This window comes from Gobius niger (assembly GCF_951799975.1).
Source record: "Gobius niger genome assembly, chromosome: 1".
Taxonomy (NCBI): Eukaryota; Metazoa; Chordata; class Actinopteri; order Gobiiformes; family Gobiidae; genus Gobius; species Gobius niger.
Window position 1 is genome coordinate 50,575,614 of NC_136852.1, and position 26,496 is coordinate 50,602,109.

The 26,496-nt window shown below is 41.3% G+C and overlaps 2 protein-coding genes across 2 annotated transcripts in view; one reads left to right on the forward strand and one right to left on the reverse strand.

The window, feature by feature from the left end:
• txnrd2.2 (thioredoxin reductase 2, tandem duplicate 2) overlaps positions 1-26,496 on the reverse strand; it is a 375,099-nt gene that overhangs the window by 293,035 nt on the left and 55,568 nt on the right. The gene's annotated exons all lie outside the window — the stretch shown is intronic.
• Positions 16,862-24,977, forward strand: tbx1 (T-box transcription factor 1). Its single transcript, XM_079555862.1, has 8 exons — positions 16,862-17,031; positions 18,002-18,341; positions 19,609-19,710; positions 19,896-20,067; positions 20,763-20,918; positions 21,513-21,580; positions 22,864-22,964; positions 24,156-24,977. The coding sequence occupies exons 1-8, from the start codon at positions 16,998-17,000 to the stop codon at positions 24,545-24,547; spliced, it is 1,365 nt and encodes a 454-aa protein (XP_079411988.1). The 5' UTR covers positions 16,862-16,997; the 3' UTR covers positions 24,548-24,977.

Genomic DNA, 26,496 nt, shown 5'->3' on the forward strand with positions numbered 1-26,496 from the left:
CACCGGAAAACCTACAAAACAATTAATCCTGGAGCATCCGAGAGACCACTGTGATGGAAGGAAAAGGCTCCATGCTGACCATTCACATCACCTTTTTTTCCCCCACATAAAACGTTGCGTTATGCACCTTTAAATTATTATAAAGGCTGATTGGGGGTCCTGAAAGGTTTGGAAATCCACATAAAAGTCCAAGTCCACAAAAACGTGCTCTATCACAACAGATTTATAACAAGCCATATTCAGCATGTGCATCTTCACTGTGTATTGTTTTTAACTTGTCTTATTGAGGATGCTGTGTCTGGATGCTAAAGAACGATGCAGCCAGAGCCTCGTTTTCCTCACACGTTTGCAGATATGTGCACTTGCGCAGACGCACGCACACTTCACTGGACTTGATTTAGCCTCGTCTGACAGAGGCATGATTGGTGTCTGCGTCTTTGGGTGGCCCGATTTAACGCATCCCTAAGGTCCCATTGTAGGTGTACGGAGACGCAGGGTCCTGGAAAACCCCTCTTTCCCTTTAGTCCAGCCCCCTCGTAGGCTCCCACAGATAAGCCCCGCCCACCGTAGATACAGACGACATCTTTGGGAACGCCCACAAACGGCTGCCGAGCGCAGGGAAACAAACAAAACAAAAGGGCTGCTCTTTCTCCTACTGCTCCACCACTACTACCACCACTACAAATGCTGAATTATGTGTTCATTTTCTAACAAAGATATAGAGAAGAGCAAAGTGGTTAAAATGTGCACATATATATATATAAAAATGGCAACCTGAAATTACCAAGTATAACCAGAAAATGTCTAAAAAGAGTGAAAAATATAAGTATTACCACACTCCTGTGACGCGTCGCCGTCCGTATATATCCAAACGCTGTCACTTTCCCTCTCATCTCGTACCTCCAGTGTCCTGTCCCAGGCAGGCCACACATTCCAGCGCCAGTGAGGCCTATTATTGGGGGAAATTTATAGGGCCATTTATTTAACTGGATCCGAGTGACACGGGCTGTGGATGAGTGCAACTCGGGCAAACTGCCGGCCATGTGGTCCAGGGAAAACAGAGGCGCGGATAAATCATCGAACTCCAAGAGAAAGAGAGAAGAGAGAGAGAGAGAGAGAGAGAGAGAGAGAGGCGGATCGCAGGAAGCTGGAGGATAGATGAAGATTTATAGAGCGTACACGAGGACGTTGGAAGACACGGATGAGGATAAATATTGGAGTTTCATAGTTGGAATTACTTGGCAACTTATTTAAGCGCCACACTTTTATTACCAGTGTTTACGTTTTCTTTTCCAAATGAGATTAATGTATTGAAATAAATACTAGCGCCCTGCTATTTTTTAACTTGGTCTCAATACCTCTTTCCACTTTTGATTCAGAGCGATTGATACAAAGGCAGTAATTGGAGCCCTTGTTTACCCGACGGGCTTGCAAGTAAACAATGGTGCACTGACGAGTGTGAGCTGAGTGAGTGGCACTGAAGGCTGTCACTAACCTCTCGGGAGAAAACTCCTCCTCCCATTTCAACATGTGGTCACGTCTGATCCTGGGCCAGTACAAGCTGCCGATAATGCAGTGTATTGGGCAATAGAGTTCAGGACTGTGATGTCATATCGCTAAGCATCATGGGATTTGCAGCAGTAATACATATAAACGAATGGAGATGATGCTGGAGTTCACATCATAACACTGTGTTTTGTGTGTTAGATGTACCAGTAGTGACTCAAAAACTGATTTTTTTCTTCTGCACTTTTTATACTGTTTTTAGCTCATGTTAGTGTATGGGAAATGTTTGCTAGCACCCACAAAAATGGCGGATCTCCATGGCAACGGTGAATTTTCCCAAACTCTCAAGTGCAGTAAATAATGCAGTACAAGATATGAAAAGCATGTAAATACTGAAACAATTGTAATGTGCTTTAACTCTTCTTTGTTCTGTAAAGTACTTTGCTCGTGTACAAAAAGTGATTTATAGGTAAATAACTTGCTTTACTGTATACAAACAATTTACTGTTTATGAACAAAACAACACACCAAAATGATGAACCTTTCAACTATTCCAGAAAATATATTCGCTCTTTAGGAAATCATGTCACAAGGACGAACCTATTTAAATCCCTGCATTTAGGGGTATTTCGTTCTATTTTTTCTGTTAAATATAATACTGTTATGTTGATGTAATTTGCCCAAGTTATAATTATGCTATTTGTTGAAAATTCAGGACAGATGTCTGTTGACACGGCTGTGAAATCCCCATTCACACAATGCGAACGTAAAAACGTCAGGAGTGAGTTTGGGTCAGAGTAAGTGGGAAAAGGAGGAGCGTTCTCTTCTCACCATTGAAAGCGGCAGCGGCGCAGATCCCAGTGGAGCAGCTTCTGTTTGGACTTTATTTGGTCAAGGAGACTGACCCGCCGCACAATGCAGCTTTGTGCCTATAACGTGACACAACCAAAACACATAAAACTGGTCAATGCTTTTTCACCTCATTATTGCTACCAGATACATATTGGAAATGACAGAAGAGCCTGTGCATACAAATGGCACAAATGTCAACATTTTGTGAACCAAATGAGTTTGGTGTTTGCTGGTTTTTACATGAGAAATAGCTAAGCTTCACAAAATCCATGTTATATTAACTCATCCTTTAACATTACTGTAAGTATAAACAGATTGTTAGAGACACACTGCAAAAAGTGAATAACTAGATTAGTACAAACATCTCAATTTGAGCATAATAATCAAAATTTTAGTTATTCTGACTAGGTAAGATGTTGTTGGGCATTTGTCCTAGATTATTTCACTTGTTCTGAGATGTTTCTGACTCGTTTCAATACATTTCATCCTCATTTCAGGTTGTTGTTTTTTTTCCAATGGGGTAAGAAAATTGGTCTTATCTCATTGGCAATTTTACTTTCTTATTTCAAGCGAGATTTACCTTAGAACTGGTCTGAAATGTCCTAAAACAAGCAAAGTAAACTTGGTCCGATCAGGAAAATTGTCTAAATTAGCGAAAACCGCTCAAAACAAGAAATATCTTTCAATTTAAGTCATTTAAGGCAATGCTTGATATTTACTTTTTGCAGTGCAGATAGACAGAGAATTATAATCTTTTCAAAGTTTGAGATAACATATTTTTGTTTTTGTCTATAAAATTGCTAAATAATTAATATATTTATGCAACTGTTTTAATATATGGCCCTGTACATTTTGCGTGCGTTTTAAACTGATTGTTTTCGATACAGCTTTCCAGACGCATTTCTGACAAAAGCACGTTACTCGACTTTCAGCAATACTGTATCAACTATAGTTCACCATCCATATAACAGTATAGTATAACATATAACAGAATAATTTTCAGTTATTCACAGAACAAAAAGGTATTTTTCAGGACAAACTAAATCAAATGTTGAGTAAATAAATGAAGTAAAAGACCTTTAATGTGACATGATGTGTAATGATAGTAGTGGGGCTGGGCGATAATGATAAAAAATGAATATCTCAAGACTTTCTCGAGAACGATGAAGCAGTGATTTTAATAATACCTTGATATACTGCGCACCTCTAGAAGGTCGACGCATTCTTATGACTAATAAAAAAAAAATCAGTATATCAAAAGGAAAAGTTCCTTCATTGTGTCTGAATGTGGACATTTGCAATAGAAAGCATTTTGAGCCAAATAGTTAACAGACTAAGATGAATGCGGGCGTTGGCACGTTGGCTCCACACATGGTTTAGCCTGAGTCTGGAGATGTCTCAGGCCTCATTGCTGCTGGATCTTTGAAGTGTTTGGTGCCTGTTTACTGATGCAAATTATCAGGTATGCAGCCTTCAGAGGAGCAGAGAGCGTGGCGTCTTCGTGTGCGGTGACTGGTCCGTCTAAAACTGTGCTGCGGCCCATCCCTCTAATGTCCACTAATGCCCCAAACACTCGGGCCTATATGAGGAATGCTTTCAGAGGGTGGCATGTGCTTTTAAATGGGATACTGTGAGCCAATAAGGAACAATTGTTTCCCCTTTTTCCACTGCCATTGTACTCATTCACTTTTTCAACTTGTTCAACATTATATTCTATACATGTTTTTATTTATAACTAATTTATACATATTTACTAATGCTATTGTTTACTCTGACCAAATAGTATTTTTTACTCTGCCATTTCAACAGCCTTGAACAAACTACACAATTATTTAACAAGAAAGGTCCCACAGAGATTTAGAATATGTTCTGCATGTTCCCTATTGTGCATGTTTTAGTGGTCAGAGGTGTGTAGTACTTGATACATTTACTCAAGTACACGTTTTTTCATACAGTACTTTTATACATACAGTACTTGAGTAATCTTAAAATGAAGTATCTGTACTCATACCTAAGTAAAAAAAAAAGTATGAGTAAATGTTTAAGGGAAAACATCTCTTCACTTTGACACGTAGAATAGATGTATTTTGTGTTAATTCTTCATAATGATTTCTTCTTATATGTTTTAATGTTTTTTTTTCTTGAACATATTAAAATTTTCACATTATTTCAGGTTTCATTTCTCATAATTTATGTCACTTTGAAACATCAATCAGACTTTTGTGCTCAGTACTCGCAGTTCTCAAGTAAAATTACTTTTTTACTTTACTTTACCCAATTAACAACACAGAAATTCAAGCATTTATTTTATATAGATATTTTCAGCAATGAAAAACACCTTATACATGTACAAACAAACATGAGCCTTTGCTGTGAGCGGCTCAAGATTCAAGATTTTTTATTTGTCAAACCATGTGAATGGTTTGAAATTATATTTCAGCTCAGCTCTCATGACATGACCGTAAGTTTACCGGGAGTGGGCACGTCTCTAGCTCGTCTCCATGGAGATGTGACTAAAGGTTGCAGAATATGAGATTTAAAAAGGTTGGGTCCATTCTTGGATTACCCACTGCAGAAATAGCATTTTCTGCGTCGAGGTGGTCATTGCGAGCATGTTTTGTATTGCTGACCACAATAGTCCAAAATGTTACGCAGTGTTCCTTTAAAGTAACTTACTCAAGTAAATATTTTGGCTACTTTTCTCACCTCTATTAGTGGGAAATCGGAGCACCCGAAGGAAACCTACATTGACATGAAGAGAACTCCAAACGCATTAACTCAAAGAAATTAGAAACATGAAAGGTGTATATTTATTCTGTTAGCCCATTGAAATTGAACTAATTGTTCTGATCCCACATGTGCATCTGCATAAAAGCATCCATTTAAAAAATAATAAACCTTGTTATGCCCAAACAGCATTTCCTATCCTCTTTCCAAACACGTCGACTCCCAGTGCGTCTCGCCGCTGAAATATCCATCATTGTGAATGCGTGTATACATGTTTCTTTGGATAGGCCGCCACCCACGAAGTCATGTCAGGTAAATATTTGGACGAAGGGAGCGCAGCAGTGTCCAGTGTCCAGTGTCCAGCGAGGCCTGTGTCATTCAGAGCTATCAATCCACAGGCGCGCACAGAGTGGACAATGACATTTAAAACCGATGGGGACATGTGATACTGAGGCATCTCTCCAAACATCAACTTAAAGAACATGGCTGCAAGAAGATAAGGAACGACTGCTATCACACTGCGGCAGATTTGATCAGGAGCAGTGTCGATCTTTATTGTTGTCGCAGGAACAAAATTGAAAAGCAAAGTCGTTATTAGCAGCGTGCCAACTTTCAGACTTTTTTGTCGTAGCAGGCTTTATATTGTCTATAATTCTTATAAGCTGACTTTTGGTATTGGTTATGGTACAAATCTACCAAAACATAAAGCCCAAATATGGAGATGCCTTATTATGTAATACTTATTGTATTACTATGTAGTACCTTGCAATTGCCTTTCACTAACATTGACATTTTCAGATAAAATGGTCAAAGAAGTACTATGTAACTCATGCCCCTAGAGGCCATAAGTGCCACTGCAGGTGTCGTAGCATGTTGCGTTTTTTTTACTCATTAATTGTCCGTGAGAGTAAATACTACACTGACAGAAAAGACAAAGAGAGAGAGGGATATTGTACACCCATTTACACAATGAAAATCATTTTTTTCACTCAAACTTTGCTGTTTACACTGCTAAAGTGGTGCTAGCCCGCAGTTAGCTTTGCCCGTTAGCCTGTTAGCTTCTTCTTCATGATTCTATTAGGGAAAGTTGCAAGTTTTCTGGCCAGAGACACCGGGGGAGATGAAAGACCCCCAACCATCCCATTAACACTCGTATTACCCCCAGACAGACTATATAAGGATTTAGTAAGGTAAACAAGTTACTTAGTTCTTTTTCAAAGGTGATTTTGTCATGTAAATTTAACCTCTTAACCCCTGCCTGAACCGAGTATCGAAAATCTTCACACAAAAAAAGCATCAAAATAGCGGCAAGAACAAGATGAAAAATGTCGGAAAAAACAAACAAAAAAAAGCCACAAAATAAAAGTCATGAGAATGTGACAAAAGGAAGCGATGAAGGTGCAAAAACAAAGTGGCAAAAAGGCAATGAAAACGCAGCTAAAAAGTGACAATAACACAACAACAAAAATAGTGACCAATAAAAAGCCACAAAGAAATCTACAAATAAAGTAACAAGAGCAAAAAAAGCAACTAAAAGGTGACAAAAAAGTAGTGAAGCTGTAGCAAAAAGTGACAAAAACTCAAGCAAAAAAGGTAAAAATGAAATGAAAAAGAAAGTGAAAAAAGTGGTGACAACCACACGACAAGAAAAACGATGAGTTTATATCAGTTTTGTAGGTCTTAGCTTTCAAATGAGGCGTGACCCTGGCCTATAGTAAGCTCCTGTCCAGAAGCTTTAAGATTTGGGTAAAGCCGAACATAAAATACCTTTTATGTCCCCTCCCTTCTCAAATTTGTCATGTGTTTCTACATGAATGGAGGGTATAGTCTTTAAAGTCTGAACAAAACAAATAAAAACACATCATTTCATAAGTAAATAGTTTGGTTGGAAGCTCCGCTCGGGCAGTCGCCATTGACTTAAAAAAAAAAAAAAACACAGTGCAATATGAGCCCTTCTTTATTATCACATTGTTATTGTTGAGGCAGCAATAAATCTGAGCTACATGGTGTCGGCTATTGTATCTGCGGTCTGTTTGTCGTATAAAGAGACAGGTGATGAAAGAGTGCTTTTTCTTTCTCCTCTAGCAACTCCAGCCGTGCAGTCGATGTGTCAAGAGACGTCGTCAGTCAGAATATGTATGTATTGTGTTATTGTAGTTGATTATTGACATATGGGCAAACAATATACACGAGGATGTTTTCTAAAGTTTCCCAATATGGATATTACACATGGTATATTATTGGGTTTAGGATGGTGCCACAACCTTCTTAACAGGCAAACCTATAAGTGTTTTTTTCTGGTGTGGTTGGTTCCCTATAAAAAAATAAAAATAATAATAAAATAAAGTTAATTGGGAAAACTGTCAGCTTTTTAAAAACATTTTTTTACTTTTGCACATTTTAAGTTGTCATGCATTTTTGTTTTTCTGACATATTATAATATAATGCTAATTCAACAATAGCATTATAGCATAGCATATTGCGTAGCCCGAAACTGATCATGTCCTGCATTTGTGTGTTGTTTTTGGAGAGCGGTGGGATCATTCTTGCATTTAAAAAGCAGCATAGCGGCCACACAGATGCTCCTGCACCCATTTGAAGGAGAGACATCATCAAATGAACAAAACAAGTACCTTCTACATGGATTTGTCGTCACATTCGCAGTGAGACGATGCCACTCGGGTGCCCACGTCTCCCCTCGTGACACTGTCTGCTCTTACACCAGAAAACCACATAGTGGAGCTGCAGCTTTTCCAGAGTCCTGCCAAAGAGACACACACTTCAACCTGCCCCTCTATCATCAATGTAAATCAGCAGGACCAGCGGCAGTCACAATGAGAGCCTGCACTACTTAGGACATTTTGTACATAGCGGCAACAATGGGTACATGGTCTGTGCTAAAATATTAAGAGCTATAACAATGACATGTACTGGATAGATGGACGACCCAGCGTTTGGACTGACAATAAAGTATACTTTAGCCTTAAAGGCACTGTACCTAATTTTGAATCTGTATAGTCGATATGTGACAAAAAAGCTAAACCCCTTTTCTTCACATTTGACAAACATCTGACATCAACAAATCATAATGCAATGCAGCTTTTTTTAACAATATACTTTTATGGGGCACAAATAATGTTTACCTACAAAGGGAAAAAAGTCAGCGATAGGTCCTTTAAATCAATGTTTATTTCTGACCTTAAATTTTAAAAAGTGTAGCGCAGTGTGCAGGTAACCCAGGGCAGAGGTCGGCAACCTTTTGGATCTTAAGTTTTAGGTGGTCATTGTATAGAAGATACCTCTATTTACTATTTAATTGTTCGCACATTTCCTGTCTCTTGCAGGGTTGCAGGTGACATCACAGCGTTCTAAAGGCCAATAATATTATATAGAGGTCAAATAATTTTGTTTTTGAGGACATAGTCTTGTACAGAGAGATCATGGACCCAGTGACTGAAATTAATGCTATGTTTTGTAATTCATACATTTTGTTTTAGATACAACTTGTGAAAGTGTAATGCAGTTAAAAAGAAAAACTGGCTCCTGCCCCCCAATGTGGCATCATCACATTCTAGAACCTTAAAACCACCAATTCTGCACAGCCGGAGTGTTTTTCTTGAGAGCTGAATGTAACAAGTGAATTCTCCATAGTCAGATCAATAAAGGCTTATCTTATCTTTAGAGCCTCTTTGCATAAGAACATTTTCATTTTTTCTAGAGAGGAACAACCGACTTTAATTGGTGTGTAGTGTTTACAGTGAATTTGAGGACTGAATATTGTGCTCAGCACAAGCTAAACCAGCACTAAATCACGTCTGAATGAGAACTGACTCTTGATTAGAACAGCACTAAAGCATGTTTACTACACTATACTAAACCTGGACTTTATCAGGTCATTTTTCAGTTTTCAATAATAGTCAAAGAATCACACGAGCAAGTCTCAAGTCTCAAGAGCCGCTTGTGGCTCTAATACCATGGGTTGCCGATGCCTGGGCTGGGAGTTATAAAGCTGCAGTTTGTGCTGTGCTGGGAACTGCAAAGAATATACATAAGGCTCATCTAGAAACAGTATTTATTCCTCCTAATTTAGCTTCTTTTTGTGCATTAAGGAAACTTGTACAATGCAGTAATCATTTCAGAAAAACGAAATTGTATACAGATGCTTGTCATATAATTAGAATATCATGAAAAATGCATTTACTTCTGTTATTCAACTTAACATGTGAAACTAATCTATCATGTTAAAATATTCTAATTTTATGAGATTTTTAATTAGGGTTTTTTACAACCTGAGCCTTAATATTCAAAATCATAACAAATAAAGGCTACACATATCTTACTACATGCAATGAGTCTATCATATATCAGTTTCACAGTTTAGGTTGAATAACAGAAGTAAATGCACTTTTTCATGATATTGTAATTATATAACAAGCACCTGTAGTGTGTAAAGCATCATGTATGTGTATTGTGCATTTTTCCCACCTCACTAAATATCTAGCAAAATGTTCCTGTAAATTTTGGTTCTTCCTCTAAGTCAAAATAATCTATGCCGGTGATGCCAAATTCTGTAAAAGCCGATCATTCGTCATTGCCAACCGCCTGTGCAGCCATCAGAAAGCGCAGACCTAAAGCCTGACACAACAGAGATGAATGAGCTGAGGAATCCCTCACAGATACAAACGCTGTCTCACAGTTAACTGCGGCCCACAGACGACGGCTTCAGAGGACGGTCAGAGGAAAGACCGGGGCAGTCGAGCTGCTTTGGTGCAATTAATCTGTTAGCAGCGGTTGTGAAAATATTTTCACATTTGGAGATTATGGAAAAGAGGCAGCGGAATAAATGAAAGAGGTGAGAAGGATTTGGTAAATATACAAAAGGATTATTGACAATAACGATATAATAATGGCTGGATTCTAGGAGGGACATCTGTAAGTAGTTACACAAAAGATACTGAATTTTGCCATATTTTCTGCAACTAAAATCACTCTGAATGAGAAAAATATTCAACCTCATTATCATTATCATTTTGTGTTACATAATATATAAAATAAATGGTGATATCTGTTAAACAATATACGTAACACACAACATTACTGCGGTATTATAGCAACCCATTTCAACATAAAACAACGTAAACACCCAAAGCAGGCTTGATTAAACACTAAAACATGAGCAAATGATGATTAAAACGTGTCTATTTTTTTGCGTTAACATGTGTTTTTTGTTTTAGCCTGTGTTAGCAAACAAAGTCTAAATCTCAGCGAGATGAAAGATGACGACTACTACAACAACCACTACCACTCAAATCGATCAAAGCAAAGTCACAACAATACAGTTTGCGACTGAAAACAAGCTCTAAATGCACTGGAGTCTTTGGGTAAATATTTTGCCCCGTGTGTGACAATGGGACAGGGAACCATTTCATTAAAACCGGACCCTTGCCTGCCATCTCGGGCGCTTTTGTTTCTGCCTGAGCCCTCGAACGTTGCCGGGCCACATCGACCCAGCGGCCCTAATGGAGGAGGAAGTGTTTGACATTGCGGACACAGCAGCGCTTGTTTTGGAGACGCTCATGTGTTCTCTTACACACAGGCCCAGCACTTTGTCGTCAAGTTATACCCTCCGTAATGCACCCCAGCCCCGGAGAGTGGACTGCTCTGGGGGGTGGGAGGCTCAGGAACTGTCCGCTCTGCAGGGAACTGGCCTCGGTGTCCGGCTTCGGCCCCCGGTGAACACAAGTCAACATGCCTTAATGCCCCCGTCACCTAGAGTTACACTGGCGGGTTCCTAATTAGCCTCCGAGTGCCGGGGAAGAGTGCTGCGTGTGGGCTATTTCTTTAGTGGAGGAGAGTAAATGTGTATTTGATTGTTTTTCTGTTGATTTCCTAATCCAGACTTTGTGGAATGGATAAATGTAAAAGTTGAGATAAAAATATCAAAAAGCCTGTATGGACTTAAGTGAAGCAAATGTAAAGGATTCTTCACCTTTTTAGACTTAGATCATCTTTATTGATCCACAAAAGGAAATAGCTTCAAGATACAATTTTACACACCTATTTTTTTTAGATTTACCATTTTTTTACCCTTGATCTAGAAAACTCGCACTTTGCTAAGAGTTCTTGACTCTGCATTTAGACGAGCTTCTCCTCTTAGGGGCCTGTGACAGTATAAACAGTTATGGAACTTCTGTCCCTTCGCATGAAACATCGCCACGTGTCCATTTTCAATAAGGAAGTGAAATAATACACATTACAAGAATTTCAAACTATGGCAAAATCTTTAAAATAATAAAACAATTCGGGAAGCGCCGCGTGAGTATTAGTACATGAAAAGTTATACAGGACAGGTGCTATTTGGAATGGGGTTCGTTGCAGAATCCAAAAATAATATGGTCACAATGTCAAAAAAAAGTGTAAAAATACCCATAGATAATTAAAAAAATCCAAGGCGATTAAAATATGCACCAACACGTTCCAGCCAACGTGGCCTTCATCAGGGTCCAAAGACAAATGACATAACTATTAAATATGTTCTGGTGACAAATGAGTCCAACCACAAATGCACTTTAAACAAGCTAACGCTAAATGACTCACAGCTATATATTAAAGAAGATAATGTACATGTGAATCGATACACGGCCCGCTACGAGGGTGCAAGCTCTCGGAGTGTTTGACCCAGAAGAGCCCCATGTGCGCTGGGGGTTTGCGTGGCACGGACGGACGCCGGCCCTGCCACATGGTCCCTCATCGTTCACTGTCACCGTGTTTAGGAGGAAGAGATCAAAACAAACGTGTGATGGCAGGGAGTGGCCCGACGTGATGGATCGCAGCAATCAGCCCATGGACAGCCCATGGACAGCCCAGAGTCCCTTCTGATTGGTGGATGCCCCTTCGACGGCTCCAGCATCGTAAATGACAAAGATCCGAACACTAGAGGTATGCGTCTAAAAAGCTAGACTAGTTAAATGTGCAATGTTCGTGTTTCATGGGCCTAACTGGACTGAGGAGGCATGTCCAAGATGGCGGCTACAGACCAGTAAATGGAAAATTTGTCCGCTACCAGCACACATGAATCACGCCGACGGGGATGTGGGTGTGTGAATTCCAAGCGTTGGTATCAGTTCCAGTTTGCACATTGTTTACCTCCTGTGTGACTTCCTGCTTCTTCATCTGAGAAGAGGAGCTCAGGAAAGGCCCGATATTCCCCACTCTCCCCAAATCTCCTGTACCAAACCCAAACAAAAAGCCACATTGTGGAGCATTTTCCTGTCTCCTTTTGCAGCCCTGTTCCAGTCAGGGGTGTGGCATCGACATTCCTAAAGGTCAGATCCCAGTGTGCGCTGCTGATCTCCTAATTTCACTGTCCCACCGGGTCCCCGTGTTTTGGTGGGAGGGGGATTCTCTTAAACTGATATGATCCTGATCCTGCTGTCATGCCATTAAAAAAAAACATTCAAAGCATTTGAATTATGTAATGCAGCGGCTGCGAGCTGAGGTATACAATGTATCCAAACATTTAAAACAGACCAGATTAAAACAACCTCATAGTCAAGATATTTTACAACATTTTGGGAAGAAAATATGTTAGGGTTTGGCCACCACAGCAGCTAAGACATTTAATCCTGCAGGAATGGTAGAGAAGCTAATGGAATATGACCACTTGAGCTCGATATGCTCATGGTCACATGTGTAACAGTGGTCCTGCCTGAAGCAGACCTTATAGAGGCCTGTTGTCCAAGTTCAGCACAGCCCAGGCTGGAAAGAGAGGAGCAGCCAAGATGACGGAGGCAGGACAGATGGAGAGCCACAGAGAGATGGGGGTCTCAGGCTCGAGCCTCTGCTGCCAGAAACAACAAGCCGCCGTCTCATATTCAAATAAATAGAGCACCAGAGGGGGCCAGGAGGGGCAGATAAGGAGGAGGCAGGGGATGCTCCCTGCTACACTCAGACTGTCAGGGGCAGACAGAGACGAGCCAAACAGGCAGTGATGGATTTATAATGCACCCGGACTGTGCCCTTGAGTTTAATGCGTGGCTTAAGAAGTATTAGAGACAAAGGCTGTGGATGCTTCTCTACTGGAGAAAGGCCTAATTAATTTGAGCAGATCGGAGGCCCAGGGCCCACATCAGAACAGCTTCTTTGTGGCAGGAATGCCAGCTATTTACCGACGCTCCAATAGGACTGAAGGGAGAGGCGAGGTGATGACGACTGGGCCGCGCCGCAACAGATAGGGAAAGGATACTTTTCAAAAGCTAAAAGCTTCTCAGTTTTAAAACAAAGACATGCGGGAAAGAGAAGAAGTGATTTTGAAAACAGATCTGACACTCCCTGCCCCCTGCCACCTCTGTCCTACAGACACATTCTGGACACATTTCTGCTCATCGCTCAGTCTCTATAAGTCCTCCTTAGAAACAAGGAGGACTTATAGGACTCATTCCTGAGAATAATACTGATTATTCTCAGTAATGATTATATTGATGACGCCGGTCAGGTATGAACTAACTCTTCATGTGTAAGCTGGTCCTCGAGGGCACAAAGAGCAGCTTTTACACCTTATAATAATTCTTCCTAAAATAAATGGGGGAACTTGTGGAGAAGGGTATTTTTATACAAATAAACCGTTTTTGACATGATGATAAAAACAAATATTGGATCTTAAATGAAGGAATGATGTGTCAATAAAAGGTCAATAGATATTTTTTTCATTATTTTATTTACCTTTAGTCGAATATTGTGTTAACTTCCATTGTGGGATTATACGCATATTTTAATAATGACCCAAAAAGAAAAAGAGAGCAGGGACCGGAAAAGGACTTTCTGGGAAAGAGACTGAGCTTTTGTTCTGTTTTATGGTTTATTCTTTTATTCTTTGTTTAGAGAAAATTAAGGTTTGACATATAATGAAGTAATTTCCTGGAGCCCAATGCAATGCAACATTTTCTGTAGCCGTTATGTAGGCGTGGGGGAAGCTCAAGTATAAATATCTAACATTACTTTGGTCACCTTTAAAGTAAATAAAAAATATCTAACCAACCACTCCATTCCTTAAACAAAAGTATAAATTGGAGCAAACAGAGATAAACAGAGGTATTTTTTGGGTTGAAATTATGTGAAGTAAAATGAAGGCTGCTCTGAGGACAGAGTGTGTGAAACTATGCGGCCTCTATTAGTCCATTAATCAGTCAACGTCTGTCCTGTTATATTTGTACCTTTTCACAACCAAACAATCTCACTGACATAAATAAATACGTAACAGCAGAGTCGTAAACCGAGGCGAGCGTCACGTGGTGTGGCCACAGCGATAGGTCCTATACCTGGGGAGCGTTTATTGATTCCTCGGTGGTGCCTCGCGCGAAGGGCCTGGCCTCGGCTGTCAGCGGTCAACGGCTCACTTCCTCTCTTCTGATTCTGGGATTTGCACAAATATTTAGAAAAGCTCGGGTTTTACGCGTGGAGCTCGCGGCCGTGCATGGCCCCCGGCGTTTCAGTCACGCAATATGAACGCAAAAAAAATCTACGTGTTTATTATGAGCTGCGGATTTAACTGAGATGTATTAATGTGAAAGGGATGTGAGCGTGTTTTTAATGTTTGGAGACGCCAGGCCGGGCGCGCCATAAACAGCTTAAATCAGTCACATAAACAATAATAAATAGCTGCTTGATTCACTTTTGCATCGGAATTGGCATTGGCCTATAACGATATAATAGGAATATTTGCATGTGCGCTTGCGATCTTTTTTATTTGCCTTTCAGATGCAGAGATAACGGGTGCTTTGATTTGCGTCACATCGTATCATTGTGTCATCTTTCGAAATATGAAGAGCTACAGACAACTCAAAATAATTAAGCTAATCAGTTTAACCAATCAAGCTTTAAAAAAAAAAGCCGTGCGTAAAATTTCGTCACAAATCAAGGTCACAAACGGGTGTCTGTTAAACATTTCAGACAAAAACATTTGTAGAATTAATGTGACCAGTGCAATTTGTCCTGATACGTAAAGCACGTAAATCTTGATAATTCCCACGAGCGGATTTTTTAAATCTGTCAAACAACAGTTAGGCTTAAATGTGTTTTATATTATTTTTAAACTTAAATAATTGGAGATTAGCAATAATTTGATTCTTTGACCATGATTGTAAATTAAGATTCTTTCATGACGTTAATTAATTTTCGCTCATGCCAAGCGTTCTATACATTTTCTTCTTACTATTATTATTATTTTTATGATCCGAAAGTTCTCCTCTGTGGCCGCCGCCGCAGCCTGCAGCAAATTCCAAAAAAAAAACAGCCTCTTCCCATTTTCGATGTGCTCCTGTATTTTGTCTGTTAACACCTGGGCACGCACAAAGGGCGCTTCCGACCTGGCACTGACAACATGAGACCGATATCTACGGCGATATATCTGATAACGAATGTGAAAGAAAGAAAGAGGAAAAGAAGTGGGTGTACAGTTACTTTTATGAATCATTTATTTGAAGAAGAAAAAAAAAAATCATTGACTGTTTCCAAGTCTTAATCTAATTCTATCTATTTCCCTAAACAAATACGACTGGGGTTTATTTACGCTCACGGGCTCCAGCGGCGAAACATCCAAAACAAACAGCCCTAATCCCCCAACTGGTTTATCTCATTAGTGCCCCGCTGCTGCCTTCCGCCTTTAATTCACTCGCTGCTGTGTAAATGGGACTCTATTCGGTGGTCACTTTATCCACACACACACACACACACACACGAGAGAGGGGGGGGGAAAAGGCCTCATGGCGGGCGCACATTAAAGTAGAGGCTCGATAAGCTGCAGTGCACAACTGAGGGGTCAAGTTTAGAACAGGCCCCGAATGTGTGACTGAATATCGAACATCCAAAAAGCCTGGCTAAAGAAGGACTGCGCAAAAATACGCATTACCATGGAGATGTGAGTGTGCGTAAAAGTCATTACATACTTATACAGCAAGGGGTATCACCATTCTGTCAAGTTGTAGCCTATTACCCCCTCATATTCTACTTAAATAGAGCCTCCTGCTATGAACACGTGCGTATTATTATTATTATTTTTTAAGAAAATGTGTGCATCAAATTCTGGACATAGGCGCACGCGTAAAGGGGGAACGTAACACCAAGTGACATTAAACGTGCAACTTATGGGTGATTCTGTTTTTAAGACACTTTGTTTGACATCTTTAAATGCCATCAGAGCCAGATCACAGAAAAGGAGCCACAGTGGCGCGTTTACAAAAGTGTCCAACTTGGAAGCCGGACATTGCATGACATTGGAAACGAATCCAAAACGACTGTCGGGGTCTTATTGGAATAAAACACAGAGTACAGAGCGCAGGCAACTTCTTCTTTTTTTTTTCTCTCTTCCCCTGGTGGTGCACATTGGAGGCGTGGATCTCGCTCACTCTGACATTCTCGCTGCAGTAGAAGCTTCTCCTCAAGGCACGACTCAGATGACACCACCCCGCCACCGTCCGGAGGAGAAAAGGCTGCCAGTGCTGCGTCCGCGAACAATGAGCCGACTCCGGGACGAGTTCTAGGACCTGTCGGGGACCCCTTTTCGCGTTTGCCAAACTTTGGGAGTACCTTTTTTTTTGTTGTTGCAACTTTTGCACACAGCGCTGCAAGTCGCGGGGAGTGTGAGCGTCCCGTTTCGGCGCATGTTCCTGGCCATTGTGTGCAGACTTCTCCTGCCTTCTGCGCTGTTTGAAAGCGGAGGGGGGAAGGTGGAGGGGGGCTTTTAACGACTCTATCTCTCGCCTATGGACGACGGCGGTCCCCTCTCTCCCAAGGCCAATGCGTTCAGTATTGCCTCTTTGATTTCGGCCGCGGAGCAAGCAGGAAACGCGGCGTTTGGTAAACACAGCAGCGGCGGCCTGGACAAACCAGACTTGCACAACGGCACGTTATTTAAAATGCACTACAGCACTGTCACCCGGGAAATGGAAGGTAAATGGGTTTGTTAATGCCTACAATTGCAACGTTGTACATTCACTGCAGTCTCCCCCCCACATTCAAGTTTGCAAAGTGCAGAAATACATACCGACTCCGTGTAACGCACCACAGCGCACTGATTGAAATGCAAGAATAAAAGTTGCCATTCTGATTCTTCAACAGTACGAAGTTAAATCAGTGCGGAAAAAAAGTGCTTTCGAAGCGCGTCGGTCAGATTCAAACCATTAAAATATTTTCCACTGCTTCACCACCAATGCTGTGCGACAAGGAGTAGAATAGGGATAACACAAAAAAATACAATCCATTGATGCGTTTGTCCAATGAGGAGCAGGCCGCGGCCACCTGTTTGTTTGTTCATGCAAGAGTGTTTACCTTATTGACTCCAGCTCATCAAGTGTTTGGGTTGGGGCTTATCCATAAGTTTAATAGAGTGCCGGAAAGACCTTTAAAAAGGGGCGCACTGCTCTGTCAATCAGTCTCGTCCCAGGGCAAGGAAAAGCCACATTACCTGCAGTTCCTTATCTAAATAGGAATAAGAACCGGTTTATCGCAAAGGGGAGGCCCTCCGCGTCAGATAAGAGACGAGACTGCCTCACACTTGAACACACAATACGCCAGGAGCAACTCAGAGAGCGATCGATCCGCGCGCTGTGCGTTTTTACGCACACGCAACTCTCTTATCTTTAATAACAACGGCATTTTCAGAGCGTTTTAGCTGGGGATGATTCTAGTCTACACGCTTTGGACGCAACCACGGATTAATGAACACGGAAACTTTTTCATCATAATGCCAACATTTGTGTTTGACATCTGTATTTGGATGTGACTGAACTTCTTCTGCTGTTGCTACGTGTTTTCACTGACAAAGGTTTTCGGCATATTTAGTAAATACATTTTTTTGGGATGATTTCAGCCATTTCCAGTCCGTGGCTGACGCAGCTGTCCCATTTTTGCGATGTTGCAGCCTTCACGACGAGCAGCTTGAGCAGCCTCAACACACCGGGAGGCTACCACCTTTCCCCGTCCCCCGGGGACCCTTACGGTCAACATGAGTCCCACTTTGAGCCGTGCCCCACAGCGCAGCACAGCTACAACTACCCGGGCTCCAACCCGGGCCAGGCCCCGCCGAGCGACGGAGGCACACCGAACTGCTCCTCGTCCTCATCCAACTCTACGCCAAACAGCAAAAACATCGTGAAGAAAAACCCCAAAGTTGCCAATATTAACGTCCAGCTGGAGATGAAAGCATTATGGGACGAGTTTAACCAACTCGGGACGGAGATGATCGTCACGAAGGCGGGCAGGTGAGCACACAGGATAGACATGAAACAATTATTATACAATTATTTTAAATATGAAAAATATTCTCTTACTTTACTTCCTTCACTTCAAAGTTTAAGTCAGAAAATAGACTTATTTAATACATTACTTTGTAAAGAGTAGTGGTTTGATTGTTAAATTTGTGTGCAGATACAGACTCATCTTTAAGCAAAGATTAAATTAACAATCACAAATCTTTATTAGTTTTAGCGATTGATTTATTACCAACTGCACTGAAAACATTGATAATTTACTTGTTACGTCTTTTAAACAAATGCGTATGTGCGTCATTTTACTTTTACGCACAGACTTGTTGAAGTTCAATAATCTGTGTAGCATCAAATATTAACGTTAATATTTATTAACATCGACCCTGTTTTGATAGAAACGTTATCATGGTTTGGGTCACAATGTTTAAACACCTCGATACATCCGGAGATTAAAAATAGTCCGCGCTTCAATTTCCGTGAAAATGTAAAGTGGTTTTATTGACTTTGACAACACTTTGCTTCTCACAATAATAAGTATATATTCGTGTGTGTAATTGCTGTATCGCGGCCCGTGTTCTTGGGTCCGCTGATGATCGGTTTCATGTTGAAAGTGGGGTAAAGTTTCAGTGTGACAGGAGAAAGGGGATCTGCAGCACTTTCAAGCTCCTTCAGCCTCATCTAGCCACAACACTGACGTTAATTGAGCGTTGATTTTAGGATCCCTTTCACTTACTTAGCGGATTACTTCACTGACGTGCCTTCACCAATTTGCACCAAAAACTAAAATAGGTCAAATGAAAAAAAATAATAATAATATCATGTACGGTATATCTTTTTTTTTTTTTGAGTAAAGGACGTGTGACTATATGGTATATGCAGTATAGAACGTATATTAACTAAAACAGTTTTAGAATGTATCTATTAAGTTCATGTTTTACTTTGATTGAAGAATACACCACTACAACCAAGAAAACAGTATAGTTTTTTTTTTTCCTCAGCACGTGCATGCCACTGTGGGCTGGAAATCGTCAAAAAAGCAGAAGCAAAATAAAAGTGACTTGGCACCGTAGCCAAAAGGAATCAATTAGACGCCTCTTTCAGTTTTACGCACAGCATTGGCATAACATACATTCTGGATGCCTTGAATTAAGTTTTGCTGAATGATTTCATTTACTCACAATAATTAAAAAGTAGCAGGAGTAAGACAATTATCATAAAACACACACTTTAACAATGACCAACTGCTGTTTGTTTTGCACAGGCGGATGTTTCCAACTTTTCAAGTGAAAATATTTGGGATGGATCCGATGGCAGATTACATGCTCCTGATGGACTTTTTGCCCGTGGACGACAAACGCTACAGGTAAAGTGTACAGCATTAAGATTGTATATTTTTTTTCCATTCCTGTAATATTCAATTCGCCTGTTTTTTTATTTTATTTATTTGTTTAAAGTCCATAGACACTAAACTGCACCGTGTTCGTGCCAATATAAATGAAAGCTCTAGTATCGGCCTAATCATCTTGATGTTTGCGTATGGTCCCGCAGGTATGCCTTCCACAGCTCATCCTGGTTAGTAGCGGGAAAGGCCGACCCCGCCACGCCGGGCAGGGTGCATTACCACCCGGACTCCCCAGCGAAAGGCGCACAGTGGATGAAGCAGATCGTGTCGTTCGACAAACTCAAACTGACCAACAATCTCCTGGACGACAACGGCCACGTGAGTGCTCAGTCCACAACGTGATTTTTTTTTTTTTACGCGGGAAACGGTCTGGAATTACGCACACGTTTGACGCGTTCATTGATTGTACATTACGGACTACACACACGGTGCAAGCACATGACAACGTTTGGCTGTTGCGGCATGATTAATGTTTCAAGTTGTTACGCAACGCCGCGAGCAATAGGTCCCAACAGCTTTGATTGCAAAAATAGATCTTTACGCGCTCCATTCTTGATTGATACACGTGATTTAACGGGCAATAAAGTCTGTAATTCAGAAGAAGCTTTGCCAGAAACATGCGAGGCTGAGCTCCAAAGGGGAAGAAGGGGAAACGAAATGGTTCACCAATGAAAATAAGACCAGACGCATCATACTCAAGTGTCGCTTTTCTCTATTTCTGACTGAGGTAGAAAGTTCGTCCAGGAGACTCAAACGGAAAAAAAGGGGCGCGTTAAGAAACACGGCAGTTTTTAATTTCACGTCTCATTTTGTTAAACGACACAAGATAGACACAATTACTGACATGTTGCGCAACTGGCCGAAGTGTGTTTCACGCTGACACATTGTGGGCCTGTGTGTGTGTTTTTGTTTGACTGCTGCGACTTTCCAAACCAAAAAAAAAAAAAAAAAAAAAAAGTGCACCTTTTACAGCGTCGGTGCGTGACGTCGTGTGCGTTATTTGTCCGTTGCAGATCATTCTGAACTCGATGCACCGGTACCAGCCCCGGTTTCATGTGGTTTATGTGGACCCACGCAAAGACAGCGAAAAGTACGCGGAGGAAAACTACAAGACCTTTGTGTTCGAGGAGACGCGCTTCACCGCGGTCACTGCGTATCAGAACCACCGGGTAAGAGCGATTATGGGTCAAGTGCAGTGTTTCTTTCATGATGTTTAGGCTATGTTTAATTATAGTATTGCACCGATGTAACATGACTGATTGGAAAACCTAAATGTAATTCGGACGAAGCTGAATAGGCCGTAAATTAACTCTATGGCAATGATTTATTAATTTGTTAAAATACAAAATTACAACTCACATATTTTACATTTTTTATGTTAGTATAGTTGCCAGCCTGGAAACTGCCATAAACTCCAAAAAGTGGGCGGTTTTGAAACAAATCTCTATATAAATATAACTTGGAGAAAAAACCTAACCGTGTGTGTGGAAAGATATACAACAGGTTTGATGTTTTTTGTTTCACTTTGACATACTCCTTATGTCATGGCGCAATAAAGAAAAACAACAAACACAAACATTTTTTGCTCTTCGGGTTTGCAAACGTATTTCTAGTTTTGTAATTGAAATTCTGAAACGAAAAGGCATAGAAATGAGTTTTTATACGCAGCTCCACGAGCCGTTTCAACACCCTCTGGTCCAGTCAAAACAACATGTGCGGAGTTGGCATTGTGCAGAATGTTGATTTTTCGCCTTGTTTTGCAGATCACGCAGCTAAAGATAGCCAGCAATCCTTTCGCAAAGGGATTCAGAGACTGTGACCCGGAGGACTGGTGAGCACTCCCTTCTCATGCCATGTTTCCACTGCACGCTTCACTGCAGAAATTGGTATCCTAAAAGAAAATGTCATTGGTTTGAGTAAATATAGAAAATAAGTCATAATTCTTTAAACTGATTGAGCGAGGTTTATTTATTTGTTCAGTTCAAATACCAAATACAAAGACAGTAGATGCGGGTCGGGCCCCCGAGTATTCCAATGTTGTCTCCTGCATTACTGTGGAGCAGGGCCTTGTACTTGCACGCAGGGGTGGAGCGATATTGACATTGATATTGAAAAATGCATTTTAACGTAACTTTAAGCTTCCCCGATAAAGATGATTCATTCCAAACAACAATCTCAACATCAAACGGCACAAAACAATAGATTTATCACAAAAAAGTTTTTAAAAAAATCCCGTAGTATGAGCACAGTTTTGTGTTTTTTTGGGAGGGAAAGGTACATTATGACTCTCCTCCTCTGCTGGGCCGTCCCACGCACATGGCTGTAAGAGCAGTTTAAGCCTCACACAGGTGCGAGATGTGCGCCCTTTCCCCATTTAAACTAAGTCCTGTTTTGTAATCACAATCTATTGTTGAAAAGTCAATCGAGTGTGCCGACATGTCGCTGACGGAACACAGTCTTGTCCAAAAACCACACCCTTTTCTTCCACTAAATGGACTCATCGCCGGACGCCTTGGGATGTTATTTCAGCTTTTATTTTCACGTTTAGATGATTTAACCTCTTAGCACCCGCCTCAACCGAGTGATCCGAATCTAAAAGCTTCTTTACTGGTGAGCAATGGTGTAATTTGAAAGCTAAGACCAACAAAAGTGACTGTCACGTTTTTGTCTCTTTTTTTTGTTGTGTTTTTGTCATGTTTTTCTTGCTCTATTGTCACTTTTTAACAGCTTTTTCGTCGTGCTTTTTATTGCTTCTTTCATTGCATTTTTGTCGTGATTTTGTCGGTTTTTAATTGCATTTTTGTCACTTTTCTGTGGCCTTTTTGTTTCTTTTTCATCACTTTTTTCCCATCGCTTTTTCATCCTCGCTTTCGTCGCCACGTTAACACTTTGTTCAAGAAGCTTTTACATTTGAGTAAAGCCAAACTGGAGAAAATGTGCTCTGTTCAAGTGGGGGTTAACGGTTTACAATAACATTGGTATGGTAAATGTCTGTATAAATGTTTCCTACAAAGCGACTCTACTATCATCCTTTTAGAATACAATAAAGAGTATACCTTTGCCTTGCACTAAATGGCCGCACGTATGTAACTGTATCCGCTCCCCTGTTTGCAGGCCCAGGAATCACCGGCCCGGCTCGCTGCCAATTATGAGTGCCTTTGCCAGAACGAGAAACCCCATGTCCTCTCCCCCTCAGCACAACGGCTCCGACAAAGGTCTGTACAGCGGTGTGCCGTTGTTACATTTTGCGAGCCCTTTCATAACGAGAGCTACAAAATGCCTTTTCTCTTTTCCCACTTTGGTGCATGTTTTCGCTCAGATCATAGATGCGTAACTCAACTTTGGCGGCACACGGACTTTTAATTAAAATTTCATGAGCCGCTGACATAACAGAGGGCGGTGTGTTACAGAATTGGGCTCACTGTCCAAACTTTAACAACTCTTACATTATTATATAGTGTTTTTCGAATATAAAGAATGAACATTAAGGTTAGATCATATTCTATCCTTAAATAGAAAATGATTTGTCAGTGTTACTTCAAGGCATATAGCTTTGAAAATGTATGAAACAAGAACAGAACGATTATATGACATACTGTATCCCGTATATTGCCGTGAATACACATAATAATAGTGTATAATATGTGCATATTGGTGCATGTGCTTGCTACATTTTACATTTCAGAGCGTAGTAACTTTGTGGCATGTCCTTAACTCACATCTTTCATACCCAGCTCAGCTTTGGCATTTCTGGCTACAGTTCTGCCGCGCCGACTTAATTAAAATTTCAACAATCGTTATGGACATCAGAAAAGGGCCTTCAGAGATACGTGAAGCCTTCTCCACTGGGCTGAAAAAGCTCTTCTTTTTCTTTAAAATTACTCAATTGAAATGGCTTGTTTTAAATGAATAGAAACACGTACCTCAAAACATTTAAATCAAAAAATGCTTTTTTGTCTTTCTTGCAGACTATACTGTGTATATATATTTTTTAAAAGGAAGGGCAGTTTTCATTTAAAAATCACAAAATCTCAACTATGATTATTCTCTATTAAGGGGCTTTTTAATTGTCAATTCTGTCGCAGCAAAAGAAAGTGGTTTCAGGTTCATAGGAGTAAACATTTGTGACATGTGTGTGTTTAATACTGGAGACAGGAGTAGAAAGGGTTTGAGCTCCTCCTGTCTGTTTCTATAAAACATATTAGTAAAAGCGATAGTTATGCATTTTAATATGAAACAACCAAATCAAAATTGAGGAAAGCTTTAGTTCGAGGTTTGAAAATGTCAAATGTCAAATATCAAACATGTTGCAGATCAGATTATTTTAGATGTGAATTCCATAGTTACTAATACTTCAGGAATGCAGTCGTGTTTAGCCTAACCCGTCCTCATGTCTCTTCTTGCAGAGGACAGCCGGCGAGAGTACGATCGCGACCCCACGGGCACCCCCATCCACGGCGACCCGGCTCATCAGCTAATGTCCCGCGTCCTCAGCCCCGCCCTGCCCGTCCCGGGAGGTCTCCACGCCGTCCCCCTCACCGCGGGACGCCCCAGCCCGCCCCACGACCTGCGCTCCGAACCCCACCCTGCCGCGTCCCTCCCGCCGGACACCCTCCACCACCACCCGTACAAATACCCCACCTCCTACGAACACTACCTGGGCGCCAAAACCAGACCGAGCCCTTACCCTTTACCCAGTATTCGACACACGACCTACCACCATCACATGAACCCTGCCACGGCGAACATGTACTCTGCCACCAGCGGGCCGGCCAACTACGACTACGGGCCCAGATAATGACCGCTGACGGGGGCGGAGAAAAGGAGCAAAGCACTGCGGGATGAAGGTGAATCCTGGCTGTTGAGGTCTAAGGCCTGAGTGGTGCATTCACAGACTTAAAACACGGTGGTATTTATTGAAACAAACGCGCCATTGCAGGAAGCTTGGGCACCTGCTCGGAGCCTACACAAAAGGTCCACATTGACCGTTGTTGGCCTCTCCCACATCGGGCCGATACTGACAGAGCAGTGTTGACAGTGAAGGGGAGACTTCATGCCGAACTTGTTGATCACAGACTGAAAGAGATGTTTTGTGTTTGATGCACTTTGTGATTTTTTGCCTTGTTTTTAATGCTTTAAAAAAAAAGCCATATTATGTTATATAGTCCGTCAGCTTTTTGCGTAGACGAGATTGCATGCCGAGCTCATCAGAGAGGAAACACACGTTGGATGGTTTTGTTTAATGTAAAAAAAATATAATAATAAAACAAACAGAGATTGATTTTTGGAACATCTTGAGCCGCTCGGAGAAGCTTGTATCATGGCACTGACTTGCAGCAATTCAAAGTAAATAAAAAGATGAAGCAGATGACTGTTCTGTAAAGTGTAAAATAAACATTAAATTCTTGTAATTCATAAAACTATGCGCCAGTCTTCCATTCAAAAGCCCCGTGTGTGTGTGTGTGTGTGTGTGTGTGTGTGTGTGTGTGCGTGTGCGTGTGTGCGTGTGTGTGTAGAGCTCCAGGGGGAGAGAGAAAACATTTACCTCACTGATAGCATTGTTCATGGCGGGTTGGCTGGTGAACGGTGCGAGGTATCCACCGGGAGCTGCATTATGTTCAGGACTTCCAATGCACCTGGGTTTAGAGAAAAAAAATAACAGGCACTCACTGAACACATACAACTTTTATAGAAACTATCCCCTTCAATAGAACGTGTCACAAAGGCACTTATGGGGCAGGATTTATATAATCTAATAAAGTTTAATCCTAATGCAGGCCTCTTATAAATCCCACAAATAAGGTCTTATGTCAGACCACAGACACTGGAAAAGCACATTTCCTCTCACTCAAAAGACCATCATTGCTCATTTCTAATGGGACCGTTGCCTGATATTTTCGGAGTGTCACCCCCTCCTGTCGGCGCAGTGCCGTTTCCAGTCTCCATTTGAAGTCCTGGACGGCCGGGAACCGCTTTGTTGTCAAGGTTAATCTCGTTTGGAAGAAAAACACCGCTTTGGGATTTGTGGTTTGTCACGATACAAAAGGGAAACGTAGCCTAACTGTTGGTTTGAATCATGTATTTGTTCTCCTTGACGCCAGCTGCCTGTGAGCGGACAGCAGGGAGAGGATGCCTGGGGGCGGCTGACCTCTGCCTGTTAAAGAGATCGTAAAGGTGCCAGAGGTTAAACAATCTTTCCACTCTTTTAAACACAGATCAGGAATCAAGCTGATCATTTTTGATAGTTTTGATGGTCACGCGGTGCTTTTGATAGTGTTTAATACTGAAAACAAAGCAAGCGGCAGTCGAAAGCGATCGCCCCAATAAGCTCTTATCCGCGCGTAATGGTTAAATAAGGTGGATTTTCTTTTCAACAAACTTTCCAAACCAACCTGTCCGGACGGTCACGCGGTTCATGTCCCACCGCAGTCATCAGGAAGCGGTCCAGTGGAAAAGCACGGCCCGCCTGGAGAGCGGTGACGCCGGTCAGCAGGTGCCGTGGATCCGCCACCAGCGGAAGGATACCTCTAGGTCTGAGGCCTTCGACTTTATCGTGCGTCCCCTTGGAGTATTCGTGATAAATCATGCATTTCAGCACTTATTATTGAAAGACTATAAATACTACAGGAAATAGCGAGTTAGGCTGATCTACTTTTTTTTTTTACTCTTTTGTGGAAAAAAAGGTTTATTCTTATAGGAACTGTCCATATTTCCCCCAGTTGTTTTATGTATCTACAATCCAACTTG